The sequence below is a fragment of the Buteo buteo genome, chromosome 25, assembly GCF_964188355.1.
Source record: "Buteo buteo chromosome 25, bButBut1.hap1.1, whole genome shotgun sequence".
NCBI classification, from domain to species: domain Eukaryota; kingdom Metazoa; phylum Chordata; class Aves; order Accipitriformes; family Accipitridae; genus Buteo; species Buteo buteo.
In genome coordinates this window covers 13679745-13697470 of record NC_134195.1, presented here as the reverse complement: position 1 = coordinate 13697470, position 17726 = coordinate 13679745, and the positions used below count along the sequence as shown (strand labels likewise).

Genomic DNA, 17726 nt, shown 5'->3' with positions numbered 1-17726 from the left:
ACCCTCAGATCTCTTTCCATGGTACTGCTCTCCAGCCTCTTGTTGCCCAATTTGTACATATAACCAGGATTATCCCATCCCAGGTGCAGAAACCGGCACTTGCTCTTGCTAAATTTCATACAGTTGGCAATTGCCCAACTTGGGTCTGCCGGGCTGCCTAGATGCTCATTTTCATGAAATCTGCAAAGATCTTGAGCTCAAAGAGGCCTCTCATCTCTGTACTGTTTACATGAGGTTTGGCAGCCCTCTTGGGGGATGAGGATGCTGGTAGCCACAAGGGCATAAATTCTTGGGCAACTAGGTGAAAAGCAGTTTCTCCAACTTCCAGCAGGGAAACTGGATTTTATACTCCCATGTCTCGTGTTCCTTCCCCTTGGGGGACTGAAAACATGAGGAGTAGAAATACTCAACAACTGACCACAACAGAAGCTACAGAAAATACAGGAAGGTCAGCACATTGAAACTTGTTCATGAAACACTTTAAATAACAGAGCAAAGCTATCACATCCCTTACAATTGCTTTTTAAGTTTACTAGCATTTGATTTCAATCCAGGTTTTGCCACACCAGCATTAGTTATCTACAATAAAAGTCTTCTACTGCTCAGTTCACATTCTGGCAGTTATTTTCCAACATGTCCTAAGCAGGCAAAACCAAGAGAAGCAATTTAATTACAAAAAACTTGGGAGAAAGGTGACTTGGTTCTCCGTATCTTGCTGTAAGAACTGCCTTTCTAAATTTAAATGGTTTTTAAATGGAGAACCTGGAACATGAAAACCACTCGCTGAAAGTGGAAGAATGTACTTAAAACTGTACTCCTCCTCTCAGTCAGGGCAGAGGTTTGCAGGCAAAATCCCTCTGCATCAGGGAACACAGATGGGATGTTTACTCCCACTGCCAAACAGCAGTTTATAATTAGCTCTGCCTGGCGTCTCATGAAATTAAATCCCACACAGTTGGTTTCAAACCCTGTTCCTCATACAAATACCCACCTATCGATGCTGCTTTTCAAGTTTAGTTTCTCTGCAGAGCAAGAGAAAACAAAAAGCTTTGCATAAAATTCAGTTTAGAAGAATGAAGCCCCTTCCTACCTAAAGCAAATATGGCCCAAACACAAATCACAACTGTATATCAGCTAAAAAACAAAGATAATTTTTTACATCTGGGGAGTGTCTGCTTTCTGCACATCTGGAGTGTTCACTAATGTATCTGACAGGAATAAAGTCAGCTAAGTCTCCGCTGCAACCAATAAAAAGATTTATTTCCCTCTTCAAAAAGATGCGTAAGATTATCCTAATAACTATCATATTTATTTTTTGTACAGTGATTCAAAAGCTAGTTCCCTAAAAAATTACTTTATTTGTACCAATCTTGAAAATACAGTACAGAAAAAGTTAGGCAATTATGTGGCCTAATCTTTTTCTGATCTGACTGCTAAAAAATAGTTTTCAGACTAATCTGTGACTTATTTTAATATTTGAATTACTAACTATTCCTTCCATCCAAAACTGGCAATTTAATATTTTGTGAAAAGCCTACAAGGTCACAATTTGACTCAAAACTATTCACTTAAAGAACTGTAGTCACGTGAGGGTTTTTTAACAGAAGATGGTAAAATTAGCCATTTACTGGGGAAGAAAACCCCATATTATGAAGCACAATTCGGGGAATTTTGCTTGTCTGAAAGCTTCCCATGCACTGGGCAACTTTTGTAGCCCCTTTGAGTGGAGAAAGTAAGAAAATACAGTGTGGCTCTGAACAGTAGCTATAAGCAGTTTTCTGGGGAGGATTACATATAGGAGTAAGAGGACAGAATGAATAGCTCTAAATCAGCAGAAAGCATACAGAAAAACCGAGTCAACCACGACGCTAGAGAACTAACACAATGGCAACAGTCCTGCCAAATGCTGAGCTGCTTATCCAGAAACAAGAAGGGGTAAAAGAGAACTACGCAATAGTTGCAAAAGGTCTATGAACGCCTGTGAGTCCTTCAATCAAGTAGTGAAGATAAAAACAAATACTTGGCATCTTAATCACAACCTGCCCAGTGATGAGTTGTCTATCACAGTCTGGTTGTTTTCTTATAATTCTGCATGTCCATAACCGATGTGACCACTTTTCCCTCTAAGCAACAGTTTGGACGCTTGGTGATTTTTTTCAGGTTACAACCCTCAGTGGCAAACCAACATCAAACAGGTCCCAGATCTGCTCCTTAAGCTTAAAAGGGCTTCCAAAGCACTGTCACTAACAGCAGCTTGGAAAGAGCTGAAGTATTTTCCGTGCTTCCAGGAAAGTCATTTCTTGCAGAGAGCACCTCCCCCACATACTCAAAATATTCAAAACCTGGCTGACCATGGTCCTGGGCAACCTACGGTGGCTGACCCTGCTGGAGCAGGGGGTAGGACTGGAAGGTCTCCTGAGACGTCCTCCAGCCTCAGCACCCTGTGGTTCTGTGACCTGGGCCAATTCTAGTCACTGGACTAAATTCCTTGTGCTACAAAACTCATATAACTACAAACAAAATAAATCACTCTGTCCCTCTGCAATTCTTTTTACAGATGAGAACTGAAATACATTGCTCTGTCTCATGAAGTCTGCAAGTGAAAACCTAACCTACACTAACAAAAGCTGTCAGAGGAAAATTTGGGTGACAGAAGCATGGCACTTGCATTAAGAAATGACAAGATTAAGTTCTGAGGGCACTGGGATGGGAAGCAGGAAGGGAGGAAGAGGATTTTGCAAAATATAATAAAGGTGCTGAATCCAGGTGGCACGACATAAAAAGATATTGGACGTATTTATTTGACTTTCGCTCATTTCTTCTTACCTGTAACTTCAGGAGGGCCTGACCATGCTTCAAGACTGCAAATGTCATATACTATGCTTATTGCTATTTCACCTAAGTACTTGGCCTTACCAAGCATAAATGTGTTACTAAAATTAGTGAGTGTTTTAATAAAGTATTTTCTAGAAAGCAAATACGAAGTTTCCTTTTGTGTAAATTCAGGGACTAGGCAAAATACGACTGGCAGACAGAAGCATAGTCTTGTCTGCATTCCTGTGCAGCACACCCTTGACGAAGGCTGCAGGTGTTTGATTAAATATTGCCTAGCCTTACATTATTTAAAGCCTGCATGTGGGTCCTTGTACCTGCGAGTGCTAGGCACACTGAAATTTTCAGCCTTCTAAGTTACTGGTCTTGAGTTCTTGGTACTCTTCCTCATAGCAGCCCTAAAACACAGAGACATCACTGCATTGAGCCCAAAGCAATGACAGCCCTGGGGCCAGTGCTGCTGCTGCCTTCTCTTGCACCAACAGAGCACCTGCAGAAGCCAGCCCTGTCCCAAAATCACTGTTCCCCCAGGGAGGCTCACAGAGCACGCACAGCCGGCTGAGACACCTCTGCTCTCCACCGCTGCTTCTTCAGAAACCTGTGCCAGAGTGGGACCAGGAGCTCTGAAGCAGTCTTAGGAAACCCTGTTCTCAAATCTCACCCAGATCAAGCAGGCACTGTGCACCTACTTTGCATTCAGCCACTTTTGAAATTCTGTCTTGGCATAAGAAATGTCAGTAGTTAATTTTTTATAAGCCTAAGAAACCAAAATCCTTTAAGTACATGTTGCTCACAGTCTACAGCTTCAAAGTTTAAGCTGCTTGATAGACAGGACTTTAAGCTTTCACAAAGCTGACAAGCCTTGCAGCTACTACTCACATAGCCTAAATTTCCAGGTGCACTCTTACTGCAAGGCTCACGTTTCCTCTTGTTATGAAAGTTCCCTTCCCTAATTATTATATCAATCTGTATTTATAGTATGAAATTGTATTAACTTTGTCACTATACTGTACACTGCAATGTAGTGAAGTAGTGGAATTTTACTGGAGACTTTGGTATTGTTCATGCTTAAGTAAAAGAAACCAAAGGACAGCTAGGCCCTGTAAATAAGGACTTTATTTCTTGGAAACTTAGGGCTGTCCCTGAAGGATAAAAGATACGTCTGGAGAACCAAGATAATACCAGCATCCTAGCCCCTCTTACACCTCTCTGAAACCCTCTCAGCATTGGCTGGCATCACAGATAAGTAACTACAGCAAGACTGACTCCAAGGACACCTGGATGAATAGACAAGCAGCAAGAACGCTGCAGAAATATAGGTGCTTTGCGAAGTTTTACTATGACTAGTCAGCAGTAGCGTGGGTGTTAATGACTACTCAAATCATGTTGTACCTGAACATTTGAAGGCTACAAGAACCCCGTGTAAAACCACATTTGAGGTGCCCCAATTTGGCTAGGACACCTCATGTACATGAATAAATATTTACCCTTGTAATTCTGTATTCTGCACCCTAGCCTTCCTCCTCAGTTGGCAAGGCCCAGTTGCAAATTTTCGTAACACTCACCAAAGGTCAAAGTCAGTATGTCAGCACCTCTCCCTCTTCCAGAGTCAAGGAATCTCGTTACTTCTTGAGGATTTCTGCACTTACACCTAGTGACAGTTTCAGCAGTTCTTGGCAAGAACCTTTCTGCAGCTGACTGACATCCGTGAAACCTCTTGCTCTGAAGCACGTACTTCAAAACAGTGCACGTATCACAAGCAGTCAAAACTATACTTTGAAAACAGTGCGGCAACATACACACTGATGGCACTAAGATGGACACCAGAGGCGATGGTGGGGCTGGGAAGGGGCACGCTTTCAAAGCCCTTTGAACACTCAGTGTTCTCACCTTCATGAACAGATTCATAAACATTAAGCCTCCCTGGCATAACAACCCAAATAGGAGCCAGCACCAAAAATTAACAGTTAAACACACTGGAAAGACTACAATGGTAGTTAAATTTGAGCCTTATCTTTTGATTAAGAAAACTGTTTTATCCAAGCAGGTTGCAAACTCTTCAGTATTGTGTAATTTAATAAAATCATTGGTTCTGAAAGTAACTACAGCTGACACCGTGTAACCTAATGCTATTTTATCACCCCAAGTTTACCTGTACTTCTATTCAGATAATAACATTCTCCCCTCTTTGCACTGAAAGCCTCTAAATGCACCTGCGCAGCTCAGTACCCTGCCCAGCCTTATGCGGAGAAAGGACAAAGTGTTTTCAGGGCAACTGTGTGATTTCTTGAGCCACGACTTCAAGAGCTGCATGCTTTTTCTGCTCATCCCAATTCAGTAAAACACTTCACGCAGCAATGAAGAGTGTAAGATGACAGATTGGAGGCTTCCCTACCCACCAAGCGGTCAGGAAACACCAGCATTTTGTTTTGTCTGCATCCTTACTAGCTCACACTCCGAATTTGCACCTCTGGTAGCCTCTTGGACTGGGGCAGGGAGGGATGGAAGAAAGAGCAGTCCCGGAGGGGGCTCGGAGGAAAAGCAAAGTGCAGCAGCGAGGCTCAGCTGCAGAAAGGTTAGGGACATCTGCACTAGATGAAAGATGGTAAAATTTTAGCACAAGGAAGAAGGAATTATTAAGAAACCAAGATTTGCCATCTGGCAACCAGTGAAGTAAAAGCTCCAAAAATTCACCAGAGTGGGAAATAATCCTCATTCTGATCAAGGAAAAAGAATTTAAATTATAACTTATGATGAACAAGTAAATGGAACCTGGCCTTCCATTTAGAAATTCCTTCTTTAAAACAAAATTTAGTTGAAATGTACACTTGCAGTGTGCACAGAACTAGGTCAGGAATACTCTTACAGCAGTACACCAAAATGATGGCTCGTAGTAAGCAGGACTGTTTTATGTCTGCTGATACTTGTAAACTGACAATTCATTTCACAGCCTGTTTCTTTTACCTTCCTCACCAGAAGTCTTACCATTCAATACAGTTTGTATACTAATAGCAAAATCCAAACAAAATCCGTAATCTAGTCAGAAACATTAACTGACCAGTAAAATTGACTTTGCTTTCCTAGACTCTTTTTCACCGTGGCTTCTTCAGTGACGGCTAAAAAGATTCTTCAGTATTTTCAATCTGCATACTTAAAAATAGGTACTTTCTTTTAGCAAAAACTGTAGAAAACGACAACTTTGGGTTTTACAATGAGGGTTTCCTGTGGGGTAGAAGAAAAGGGGTAGAGGAAACCAGCACAGTGGTTTGCAGTGATTCAACTCATATTTTAATCCATTGCTCTGAGACTGAATCAGTTCTGGCACTGGTCAACCCATTTTATAACAAAACCTATTGTTCTGCTCAAACTTCAAACATTGACTGTTTCAGTAGCACCAGTGACACTTCCTACAGGTATTTACTATTAAAGGACTAACTGAGACACAGTTGCATGAAGTGACAATTCAGTGAGTCAGGATTTTGCAGCCTGTGCTCCACTGCACCACACCAGTATTGGGTTGGAAACGTGCAGACTAGCTTCAGCCACAGGATGTGTGATGTGACACCAGCCTGCTTCTCTGGGCAATGGGGAACATGGCTGGAGAAGGTTCATTTTTTCTACTTCGACTTTGTATCATGTATGCAAGATTACTACCTAAAAAAATATTTCTGAAGGACAGCCATGCACACAGAGATACGGCATGCACCCAGGTCACTGTGATTAGTTTTAGTTGCCCAAACCAGACAGATAAAAAAACGAAATAGATGAGTTAGAATCCAACTAAGTGGCAGCCACAGATACATGGCAAGCCAGAAATGTGGTGTAGGTTTTGTCAGATGAGGGTTTACTTTCTGTTTCTCATTTTTAAAAAGGTATTTTTTTTACTTCCCATCCTTCATTATTACTTGAGGAACAAGATAAATCTTCCCTTTCATACCAAGGCTATGTTCTTAGTAGTTCCAACTTGTTCATGTGCTCAGCAAAACATCTGGAAGGTGTTCACAGTGAGACCATAAGCATTTCTAGTTCAAGGGCATCTAGTGGAAGTACTTCTATTCTGCTATAGTTAGACAAAAACTTTTATCAAGAATTCTCCATGTCCACCCTAAGAAATAGTTTCACCATCTCCATTCTGATTCTGTATCACCTTCTAATGCAAATTGGATTTTATATTCCACTTGCAGGCAGCCATTACACATGCCAGACTTTAGTCTGCACTATAAATTTACTCATTTTGTAGAAAACCACAGGAAAGCAATAGGAGTGGATGGCAATTGTCCTCAGGACGGGTAAGAATTGCAAGCTGAAGGGATCCATGCCTGGGTATAGGATTGGGAGTGGAGACAGTGACAATGATGCAACGGCAACACCCAAGGGAAAGGAGTAGAAGCAGCAGTGGGCAGGGAAGAAGGAGGAGGAGGAGCAGAATGCGTCACAGAGGTCTGGAACGCAGAGAAGTTGTCAGCTGTCTACAGCCACAAGCTTCAGAATCACAGCTCTTGCCTGAAATTTTGGGGAAAAAATGTCTACCTCTCTGCTTAGCTAGCACAGTAAAGAGCTGGCCTTTACAGAAGGCCAAAATAGCAAAAAGGAAAGCTGGAAGTTTTTGCCAGAAGGGGAGGGAGGAGGGATGTTGTAAATTAGATTGCAAACTTGCTGGCTAAGACAAGCAGGTACGGCTCTGATCCAGGTAAGTTATGTCTGTATAACCACTTGCAACATTTATGGAGGGAGAGGGCAGGGAATAGTTGGTGAAGTAACTACTGAATTTAGGATTCAATCGCAAGATGCCTGACATCCAGGATGTACTGAGAAACAGAGGCAGGCAGAGATTTCTGGCATCAAAGAGGGAGAATACAGACAGGCAAGGATAGCTGGAGGCAAGGGAAGAAACAGTAGATTGAAAGATAAAGATAGATATATAGAAGAAGATAGCCTTATCCAAAAGCTTTCCACATGGGGCTTCCTCAAACCCTTCCCCCAAACCTTATCCTGAAACTTCTTGTTTCTAAATTTAAGGACTGTGTGACTCCAGAGCTGTCTGTTTTGTCCAACAATAGCATCAGCTCTAATAAAAACGGTATCCTACCCAACATATTTGCCTCACTTATTTTTAATTCACCACATAACACCACTACTACTACTATCACCACTAGCCCCTTCCCTCTTCACATAGGTTCAATATTTTCCTCCAAATCACAGGGAACAAACAAGTGGTGGTAAAATATAAGTCTAAACACTGTAACTCCATTTTTTCCAGATAGAAAAGGTTTAGAGTGTAGTATTTTTGTGGCAGTAATAAAAACAGTAATACTACCAATATTGCAAAGTATAACCAGGCTTGCAGAATTGGCTGTCCTGGAAATACCGGAATGTAACATATTTTTCACTTTATTTTTCCTTCAGAATATTGGACTTCTTCACAAACAGAAAAGATGCAAGCAATGTTTTCTGTAGTTAAGCAAAAAAGCACACAAAGACAGTTTTATAATTAAAATCTGATTTTTACCAATTAAATTGATGGGTGTTTAATAAAAAAGAACTTCTAATTCATGGAAAGATTAACTTGTATACTGAGTCATAACATTTACCTGATGAAAGAACAACTGCTATCCTAAAAAACAAAGTTTGATTTCACCTAGATTAAAACTCTTTGGCTTAAAATGAAATGAGTTGTGTGGATATATTACACACTTCAAGAAATTAATACCATTTCTAGTGAAAAATTTTGAAGTAACAAGAGATCCAACGGGAGTTTTATAGGACTCAAGCTATGAGGAAAGTAGAGCAGAATTAACATCTGCAGTTAATTAACAGTTGCCTCAGTCAAGAGGTTTTGCTTTTACAAGTACAGTTAAAGATGCCATTTCTTAGATGTTTACAGTATGTGGACTCTTCACAGGTGACTGCAATCTCTATAAAGGAAACCAACTGCATCTGTTATACAGCCAATGATGTTGTGTGATAAGACCTGACTTCAAATGTCAATGTTTTCTTTCAAAATGATCTTTTTTCCCAAAACATGTTAGAATGATTCCTTCATTTGACATGTTAATTATGCATTTTAAAGGAACCGTTCTATATTTAGAAAAACTACTGTAAATAGGCCTTATACCACAAAGAACTAAGTTCTTGGACTGTCACAGGAAGTTGCCTTACAACTTTTTGGAATTCTTTGTAGAAAATCTTCTGGATCCTGTTCTTCTGGGCTCCCCGGTCACATCAAATGCAGAGACTAAACCAGTTTAAAAGGAGTTTGTGATGACTATCACTGCAGTAATTTTTGTTTTCAAGAGGTGAAAAACGTGCTTTCCTGCAGCAAGCAGAGAAATCTTTCCCAGACTAGAATTTGCAAGCATATGGAGAAAGCAAGACTTTTTTTTTTTTTTTTTTAAATGAAAAAGCAAACTAAAACTAGCTTTTATGATACCAAGCAACCTTCCAAACACTAGCTTTTGCAGTATTGGTCCCAAGTCTGCAGAAAAGCTGACTCAGCGCTGTTGCTGCCACTATGTGCTTTTGCAAGGTGGCACAGAGACCTCCTGCAGCAGCTGATAAGATACAGACAGACAGGCAAAGGGCAAGACACGCAAGCTGGAACACTCTTTCTCTGTATCAGGAATAACTTGCAAGATCTGAGTAGTGGGGGCTGACAACATGGTGGGACCCCTCTTGACCAAGGAATAACCTACTATGTACCATGCTGGAGGGAGCATGCTGTAGGATTAACAGCAGGGCCAGGGAAAATACCAAGATTCCATCGGTATGGTAAATATTGGGGAAAAATGCCTGGAAAGAATGGGAATTCTGCATGCCCCTGTCACAGATGCTGGGACTTATGGAATAGATGCTGCTCCTGAACGCAAAAAGAGAGGGTATGCCCAAGTCGAACAGAAGGCCCTCCAGAGATGCAGCATTGCCAGCTGAGGAGTTGTGAGCACAGGGCAGAGTCAGAGCTCAGTTCAACCACCGCCTTCTCCTGCCCCAGCCTCCAGACCACATACCGTTCTGACAATCCATCTGAATTCACTTCACTGGGGGGAGACCTGCTGCTGGCCTGGCAGCAGGTGCAGATAACCAAATTTATCGGGTTGTCTGGGTAAGGTGGCCAGGCACCACCTGGTCTCATCTACACCATGCTCTAATGGATACTGGTGCTCAATGCACCTTATTGCCCTGGTGTAGCAGAGAAGATTGAGTAGTTATTCACAGAGTCAGTGGGGAAGACACGTGCCTGCCTTTAGTGGAAGGGAGCCTCAGTTTGATTAGACAAGATTGGCAGCCCCTACCTGTTGCTTCCACCCTGTCACGGTTTAACCCCAGGCAGCAACTAAGAACCACGCAGCTGCTTGCTCACTCCCCCCCACCCAGTGGGATGGGGGAGAGAATCAGAAAAAAAAAGTAAAACTCATGGGCTGAGAGGCCCCTGCCCTCCTTGGGCTCGACTTTCTTGACCACTGTAGATGGACAGATGAGACAGGAAGGCATTGGGCTTTTGCTACAGGCAGTGTGCTTTGTACAGGAGGGAACCAGTTACAGGACTCTTACTGACCCCAGCAACGTTGCATGCACTCAGATAGACTCAGCTGTTCTTCCCTTAGCAACACAAATAACTTGCTGAAAGACATATTGAACTGATTAAGGGGCTGCTGGTGAGTTTTAAAAAGTAATTAGTAACTCATTCCCTGGAAAAACAAGGGGAGGGGGGCTCTCAAACACATTTACCTTACAACAGTCCTGTTCAGCCTGTCCAGAAGCATACTGGAGAATGGCAGTTAACAACAGACGTCAGAGCTTTGAATGACTTAACTGCTGCATTAGTAGCGGTAGCTCCAGGCATGCTGTAGTTCTTGCATGAGCAAGAAGCCAAAAAATATACCTGGTTATGTTACAACTGATGTTGCAAACGCTTTCTTTTCAATCCCTCTGGCTGAAGAGGCAAGGCTCCAATTGCTTTCACCTGGAATAGTGTGCAATATGTCTGGAACCAGCTGTTGCAAGGGGTGGAAACACAGCCCTACCATCTGCCATGGCATCATCTACAAAACTTTAAAGCAACATATCCCCAGATAATTTTTCCACTGCATTGACGATGTATTGATTAGAGGAAAAACTCTTGAAGCAGTACTAAGTAATGGGCAACCAAGTAATCTTTATCTTTCCCAACTTGAACTGCTTAGTCCGTGGCCAGCAAATCAACAATATGAGGAAGACTGAACTCCTCTGGCTATAAAATGCCCCAGCATATGATGAGTTATATGCTGAAAATAACCAGTGGGGTTTGTTTACTGACGGATCCTGTAAAATCACAGCAGGAAAAGGGACTCCAAGCAGCTTGGAGCCCCTCCACAGGGGAGGCTGCCATGTGCAAAGGGACAAGAGGCTGTCATCTCTGTGCAGAAGTAATGGCCTTCGGAGTTGCCTTGCAACAGGCTCAGTAGCATCAGTGGCCCTGAGTATACATATACACAGACTCCTGAGTGATCACTAATGTGGTGCAGAAATGGCTCAAAGACCAGAATCACGATAACCAGCAGCAGTGAGGAAAACCACTTTCAGCAGCAGCAGAAGGGAAAGTAATACAACAGCTACTTGGACAAATGTCTTCTTGAACACACGGTGTTAATGCACATATCTGAAATTCAAAGGCAATTCGAGAAACATAATAACCAGGCTGACCAGTTAGCTCAACTTGCCAGCTTAGATTTACAGTGTGAGCACAAAGGAAGGCTACTTTTAGCCAGGTAGGTACACGAAACTGCTGCTCAGGTACTGGGGCAGAGAACACTGCTTAGATCTGCCTCAGGAAGCCGTAGCGCAAGCAACTAGGTAGTGTGAGGTCTGTGGAGTAATACGACACACTTGGGAAGTATGAACGATGAACCAGCACATGCGATGGGAGAAAGGGAAGTTTGAAGAAGCCTGGCAACTAGATCACCCCCTTCTCTTCAGCAACACCAGCAGGTGTCGTGTCCTCACAGTGGCAAAGCTAGAAATGGGTTGCTAGAAGCTTTTCTACTTGGAAAGAAAATGTAGGCAGCACCCTAGATGGAACAAACAAACATATTTGTTGGCATGATGGAATGCAGCCTTGTCTAGACTCAGATAGCAGTAGTCATTTCAAAACCACAGCTGTCCAAGAATGAGGGCAAGATTGTGGAGCAGAGCGGGTGTATCATATTCCCTCTAATCCCCAAGCATCTGGAAAGGTAGAATGGTACAACGGCTTACTTGAAACAGCACTCCAGGAAAAGGGAATCTGACCTCTATGAAGCTGGGGGGGGCTAGTTAACATAAAAGTAGGAACCCATCATAACAGCCCTGCAGAAAACCATTTACCCCATGTTTGGCTGGTGACAAAGTACCAGCCAGCCCTGGGGACACCAGAATTGAGATACGAGTTAGTGTTTATCCTCCTGCAGCAACTGAAATCCCTAAGGAAGCAGTCCTTATCACTTAAGGACCAGGAATTACCTACAAGGTGGCCTTTGGAAAAGTGATAAAGAAATTAAATATGTGCTGTTACGTATGATAAATAATCTTATTTTACTTCATAAACTATGCTCTGTGTTTTGGAGACACAAGACATATGTCTTTGCAGACTAGATGCATGTCCAAACACTTCCTAGGTACATATTGCTCAAGAATGTATGGGAGCATGAACTGGGCAGGGTTTCAGCAGTAGAGGGCTGCAAGGTGCCCTGTCTGTGAAGAGGCCATAAACCGTTCTGTGCCACTTACAGTCATGTCACATTGGCATTGACACCAATGGTGTGCACTAAACCTTCAACTGGCCAGAGGAGCACAGAGCACTCCTGCTTGAACACACATAAGAAAGAGCATCACCCAGAAGGGACAGGAGACATGAGGAGATGGTCTGAGAGGCTTGCAGAAGTGACATGTGGCTGGAGATGTGCTCCAGGCAGGAGAGGTTCCATGCCAACGGGGTATGTCCCTGAGGGACTGCAGCTATCCATGTCAGGGCAAGGACCCCTGAGAGACTGCGGCTGTGGGCCACTCACATCAACATCACCCACACCAGAGCACCAACAGCCCTGAGGGACCGTAAGCGACCCTCGTTGGGGTAGAGACACCGAGACGCAAAGAGGAGCAGAGGGAAGTCAGCAGGAATCAAGTCAGAGCAGCAGAAAGGAACCATGAGGAGAACGACAACGTTCCTGCTCTGCCTGTCACCCCACTGAAGGGGCAGGGCACGGGCTGAGCATAATGTGCAGCAAAAACCAAGGAAGCTGAGATGGGGCAGGTAGGGGTGTTTTGCTTAAGCTGAAAGTAGGGAAGGGGGAGGACCTTAGGGGTTTGACTGATCGTTTTCTTTCTCCCAGTTCCCAAATCCATGATTAGAAGTTTGTGTTAACTGACAGTAAGTACAAGTTCCCCAAGTTGAGACTGTTTTGCTCCTAACGTTCTCTCAAAACACTTCTGCTAGACTCAAAAGATTATATTCCCCTGCCAGAGCATGGAAAAGCAGTTTGGCTAAAAGAAAGAGGCTTGCCCCTGGCAGATGATCTTAACTGATGAAGATTACTATTATTACTGCATTTCACTAACACAGCTGTCACCTGATGAAATACAAGTTGATTGCAGTGACAGGTTCAAGACAGCAAGAGTTAAAGCAGAGTTCCTTCTTAAGCGCAGGCAACCCCATCACATGAACCAGAGCAACATCAGGAAAATATTGAAATTGGTCTTGGCTGGACAACAGTAGGCTTAGTCACGCTTAACTCTTGCCAAGTTAAATCACTGTAACTATGGAAAGCTTAAGGACTGTTGCAGTGATGTCATTTTGATGTAGCAGCGCAGTGGCCATTTTATATAAATAACAACATATTAAAAACCCCTCTCCGCAATTTCAAATTAGAGGAAATAGAAAGATGGAGAAACACGTGCTGCCCTTTTCACATTCATGCTGCCATGTATGAACACTAGCACTGCTACTAATATTGTTCGACTGAAAAGAAAGTTGTGTGGTTGGGTTTTTTTCGGTTTTGTTGGGGTTTTTTTGTTGTTTTGTTTTTTTTTTTTAATCAGATTTAAAAGGCAAACAACTCCAGAGCCCACAAAGCAGAGATCAGTCTCCAGGAGTCCCTGTGCTACATCCCTGCCCCAGCTGAAAGTGCCACCTACTAGACTACAGACAGGCTCATTTCACCATCTTTCATCCAGCTAGTCATTTTTCTCAACACTGACTTGCCTCAACAGGAAGCCAGGGGCACAAGTGTTTCCTTCCCTTTGCTCGTAGCCCTGTAATTACAGCGGTCTTACGACAAAGGGTTCTCCACCTGTAATTCACCTTAGGCTACTGATCTTAGAACATAGATACCTTAGCTTCCAATGTGTTTTGCTCACCTCCCGGTGTTCACTACAACTGTTTCTTGTGGCAACTGCGTTTCAATTAACAAGCTCTACACAATTCTTGCAAGGATACTTAGAGCATATATTCCTGAGCCCAAACTCGAGATCCTCAGTAAGCAGACAGCTTTTTATGCCATGATCTTTCTACAGTAGATAAGGGAGACTTTTGAGCCTTGTGTCTGCATGCAGCAGTTTTCTGCCGCTCATCATGTATGGGTTTTTTTGTTTAATCCTCCTTCTGCTGTGCTCTTCATATAAATTGTACAGATCTCCTGTCTAATACATTTTTTGTTGTTGTGTTTTGAAAACCAGATGCCTAAAATTAGACACTGGGCTAACCTGGTGGTTTTGCCGATGTAAGATCGCTGAGCCGGTCTCGCACCTCACAGCCAGCCAGAGCAGGAATCCCCCTGCCCTCTTCTCCCTTGCTCCTACCTCATTTCCACTCTCTGATGCTTGGCCCTGCCACTCCCTTGTGCTGGCTCCGACACCCATCAAACACGCTGCAGAGCAAACTCAATGCACCAGATTAGTCATTTGCTGATTTATCAAGCTGAATCATCTCATACAGGCCCCGATGGGCACCAGACCAAACACAGGCGGAGAGAAATGGAGAGATCCTGCTCCTCAGCAGGCACAAGCTGTCAGACTGCCTATAGAAACTGGTGATATAAAAACTCACATTTGACCTTCCTCTGGATCCAGCCCCAATGATATCTAAACTCCAGCTGTGCCTGACTTGCAGAGCTCATACCTGGCAAATGAGACACCTGAATACCAGTTGTGAGGTTAAAACTGCAAGCTCTTTTCCTAAGCAAACTCAAGTAATAAAGTTCACCCTTGCTTAATAAGACATTCAAATCCTCACGGTATGCTGAATGTTGTTTTAACACTAACAGCTTTCACGTGCCTAAAATGGATGATCCCGTAAGAAGTTCTCCGTCCTGAGGCACAGACTTGTCTGCTTGAATCATGAAAGCAAGCAGTGCCAGTGAAACCAGTCACCTCCAAACCGTCACACAACAGCTGAACTGCTTATAAGGCAAGATCCTTAACTTTCTATAGCAGTTCTACAAATTCAGACTACAGACAGCCTACCAACAGTGAAATTAAGATTTTCAGAAGTATGTAATTCAGGTTTTGCCTTTATTTTAATTTAAGATTGCATCACCACAAATCTGAAATTCCCCTGAAGGGCCCCACCCTCCCCAGGCTGACATTCTCAACAGCTCTTGAATTCTTACGCATTTTGTTTAAGCAAAAAGTGTCCAAACTAATTATAACCTATTTACTTGGCTCATATTATTAGCATTAACCAGTACCCAGATAAATGAACCAGCTTTTTAAAAGCAATCTGTCAAAAACGTAGCATAATTTTCCTCAGAATTCAAAACAAAACCCCGGAAGGCAGTTTTTGTGCACCTTCTCTCTGGTGGAGCAGAAACCAGACAGACTCTCTTCACCTCCAAACTTCTTGGCAGAAAGTTTAGAAAGACTATTTTTGAGTGACTCCAAATATCTCCACATCTTAAAAGCATCACACCAAAGATCCTGCTGTCCACGACCATGAGGACTGCTTGCAGAGGTAGAGGAGTAAGTTTTCCACATAAGTATGAAGATGATACCTAAATGATAGCAGCCTGAATCATCTGTCAATTTTAAAGGTGGCTACTGTAAAATTGTACTATTTTTCCAAGAGTTCAGCTTTGCTAACCTAGCAGTTAAGATCACAATAAGGCCACAGCAGAAGAACTGAATTCAAACAGGCTTGATGCCAAACTGCTTATCTGGCATCCTGCACGCAGTATCTACCTACAGCTTCCAGTCAAAGCTAGGAACAGGTATTTTTCCTTTTCTCTTCAGTGAATAGATATGTAAGTTTTGAAGAGTTCCTTTTACAAAGCACCTGAAAGAAAATACCTAAGCATAGCAACAAGTAGGTTTATCAAAACAGTAAAAAACAAAAAAAGTTTCTTAGAAATAAGTCGTATAAACGGGAAATGACAGTTTGCACTGCATATTCCAGTTTAGGAGTCTTCCTCCCCCCCAAAACCCTTGGTACTGGGAACTTTGCTACTTTTCTCCCCCGCTCAAACTGTTTCCTTATACCAAATACCAACGTGCTATTAGGTACACACCGTTTCGATCAGGGTTCAAGAAAATCTTCCCCGACACACACTGAAGCCGTGAGAAGCTTCTCAGAAAATACACTGGTGTGTTCTACCCTGCAGTTTTGCCAAAATGATTTATTTTTTTTTTTTATAAAGGCTGCTGTGTGACGGCAGACTTTCTCGTGAGTAACTATCGGATGCCCTGGAATCGCCGTAACTCCGCTTTCTTTCCTAAAATGGAAGCCGAGCTCCAGCAGAGCTCCCCGCCGCCCCGAAACGCCCGTCCGAGCCTCCTTCAAGGACCCCCCTGCACCCAAGGGCCCCACCGGGACGGGTACCACGAATTCACCGAAAAGACTGAAAACAACACAGGTTTTCCAGGGCGGGAGGCAGCCGGCGCCCGGGGACCCGCCCGTCTCCCTCACGGCCCCCGCTCGTCCCCGGGGCCGCTCCGCCGACCCCCCCGCCCCAACGCCAGCGCTCGGTCGTCCCCCCCCCTCACCGCCCCGCCGCGGGGACGGCGGGCAGGGGAGCCGTCCCTTCACCAAGCCCGGCGGGGGCAGCGGGGCGTCCGCGGGCAGAGACCGCTCCCCCGCCTCTCCTCACCTCTGGCGGGGACCAGGACGGCGAAGAGCACCGCCGCGAGAAGGAGCCTCCACCGCCTCATGGCTGCTGGCCCCACACAACGCGCCGCCCGCTCCCTGACAGCCGCTCCCGCCACCCGCCGCGGCCGCTCCCTCCCGCCCGCCCGCAGGGCAGCGCCGCGCCGCCCCCCCCCGCGGCTGGGTGCGCCGAAGCCGAACACGCCCCGGCCGGGCGCTGTCCCTCCGCCGCGGGGGGAGAAGGAGGGCGAGGGCGGCCCGGCCCCGGCCCCGGTCCCGGCCCGCCGGGGCGGAGCCGCCGAAGGGCCAGCGGCCGGCCTGGCAACGGGGAGAGGAGCGGGCTCTTCCACGGGCGGGCGGCGGCGGCGGCGCGGCTCTCCTCAGGGCGGCGGCGGTTGGGCGGGCGCTGCCCCGGGGGTGGCGGGCGTTGTCTGCCATTGCCGCGTCCCCGGGCAGGGCCGAGCCCCGTTCTCCGGCGGGCTGAGGCCGGCCGCCGGGTTTTCCGTGTGGAGAAAGAGCAGGGCTTCGGGGCGTGCGGGTTGGAGCGGCTCCAGCCCTGGCCGCTGCCGTGCAGCCTGCCTGCGGACTGAGGGAGGCACCGGCCCGAGGAGCCCCGAAAGGAGGCCCCGTTTTCCGGACGGAATTTGCTCCAGGGCTTAAACACTGGCCGCAGGTTCTCACGGCAGAGGTGCGTGCTCTTGCACCGCTGCCGTCGCTTCGCCCAGGCACTCGCTTTTCCCGCTTTTCCTCAGGAAAAGTTACCCGACGCTAAACGCGCCAGGACACCTAATAATCTTGGCCCCTAACG

The 17726-nt window shown here is 44.9% G+C and overlaps 1 protein-coding gene across 3 annotated transcripts in view; it reads right to left on the bottom strand.

The window, feature by feature from the left end:
* Positions 1-17302, bottom strand: part of CD99 (CD99 molecule (Xg blood group)) — a 33927-nt gene extending 16625 nt beyond the window's left edge. The window contains exons 1-2 of one of the 3 annotated variants that reach the window (XM_075057562.1): positions 17087-17302; positions 16923-17050 (exon numbers count right to left, since the gene is read on the bottom strand). In XM_075057562.1, coding sequence (XP_074913663.1) covers positions 16923-16983 — 61 coding nt within the window. In that variant the 5' untranslated portion in view covers positions 16984-17050; positions 17087-17302. Of the gene's footprint in view, positions 1-16922; positions 17051-17086 lie in introns of those variants that run through there. The other 2 variants (XM_075057561.1, XM_075057563.1) reach the window with 2 other exon arrangements.
* Between the last annotated feature and the right edge of the window lie 424 nt (positions 17303-17726).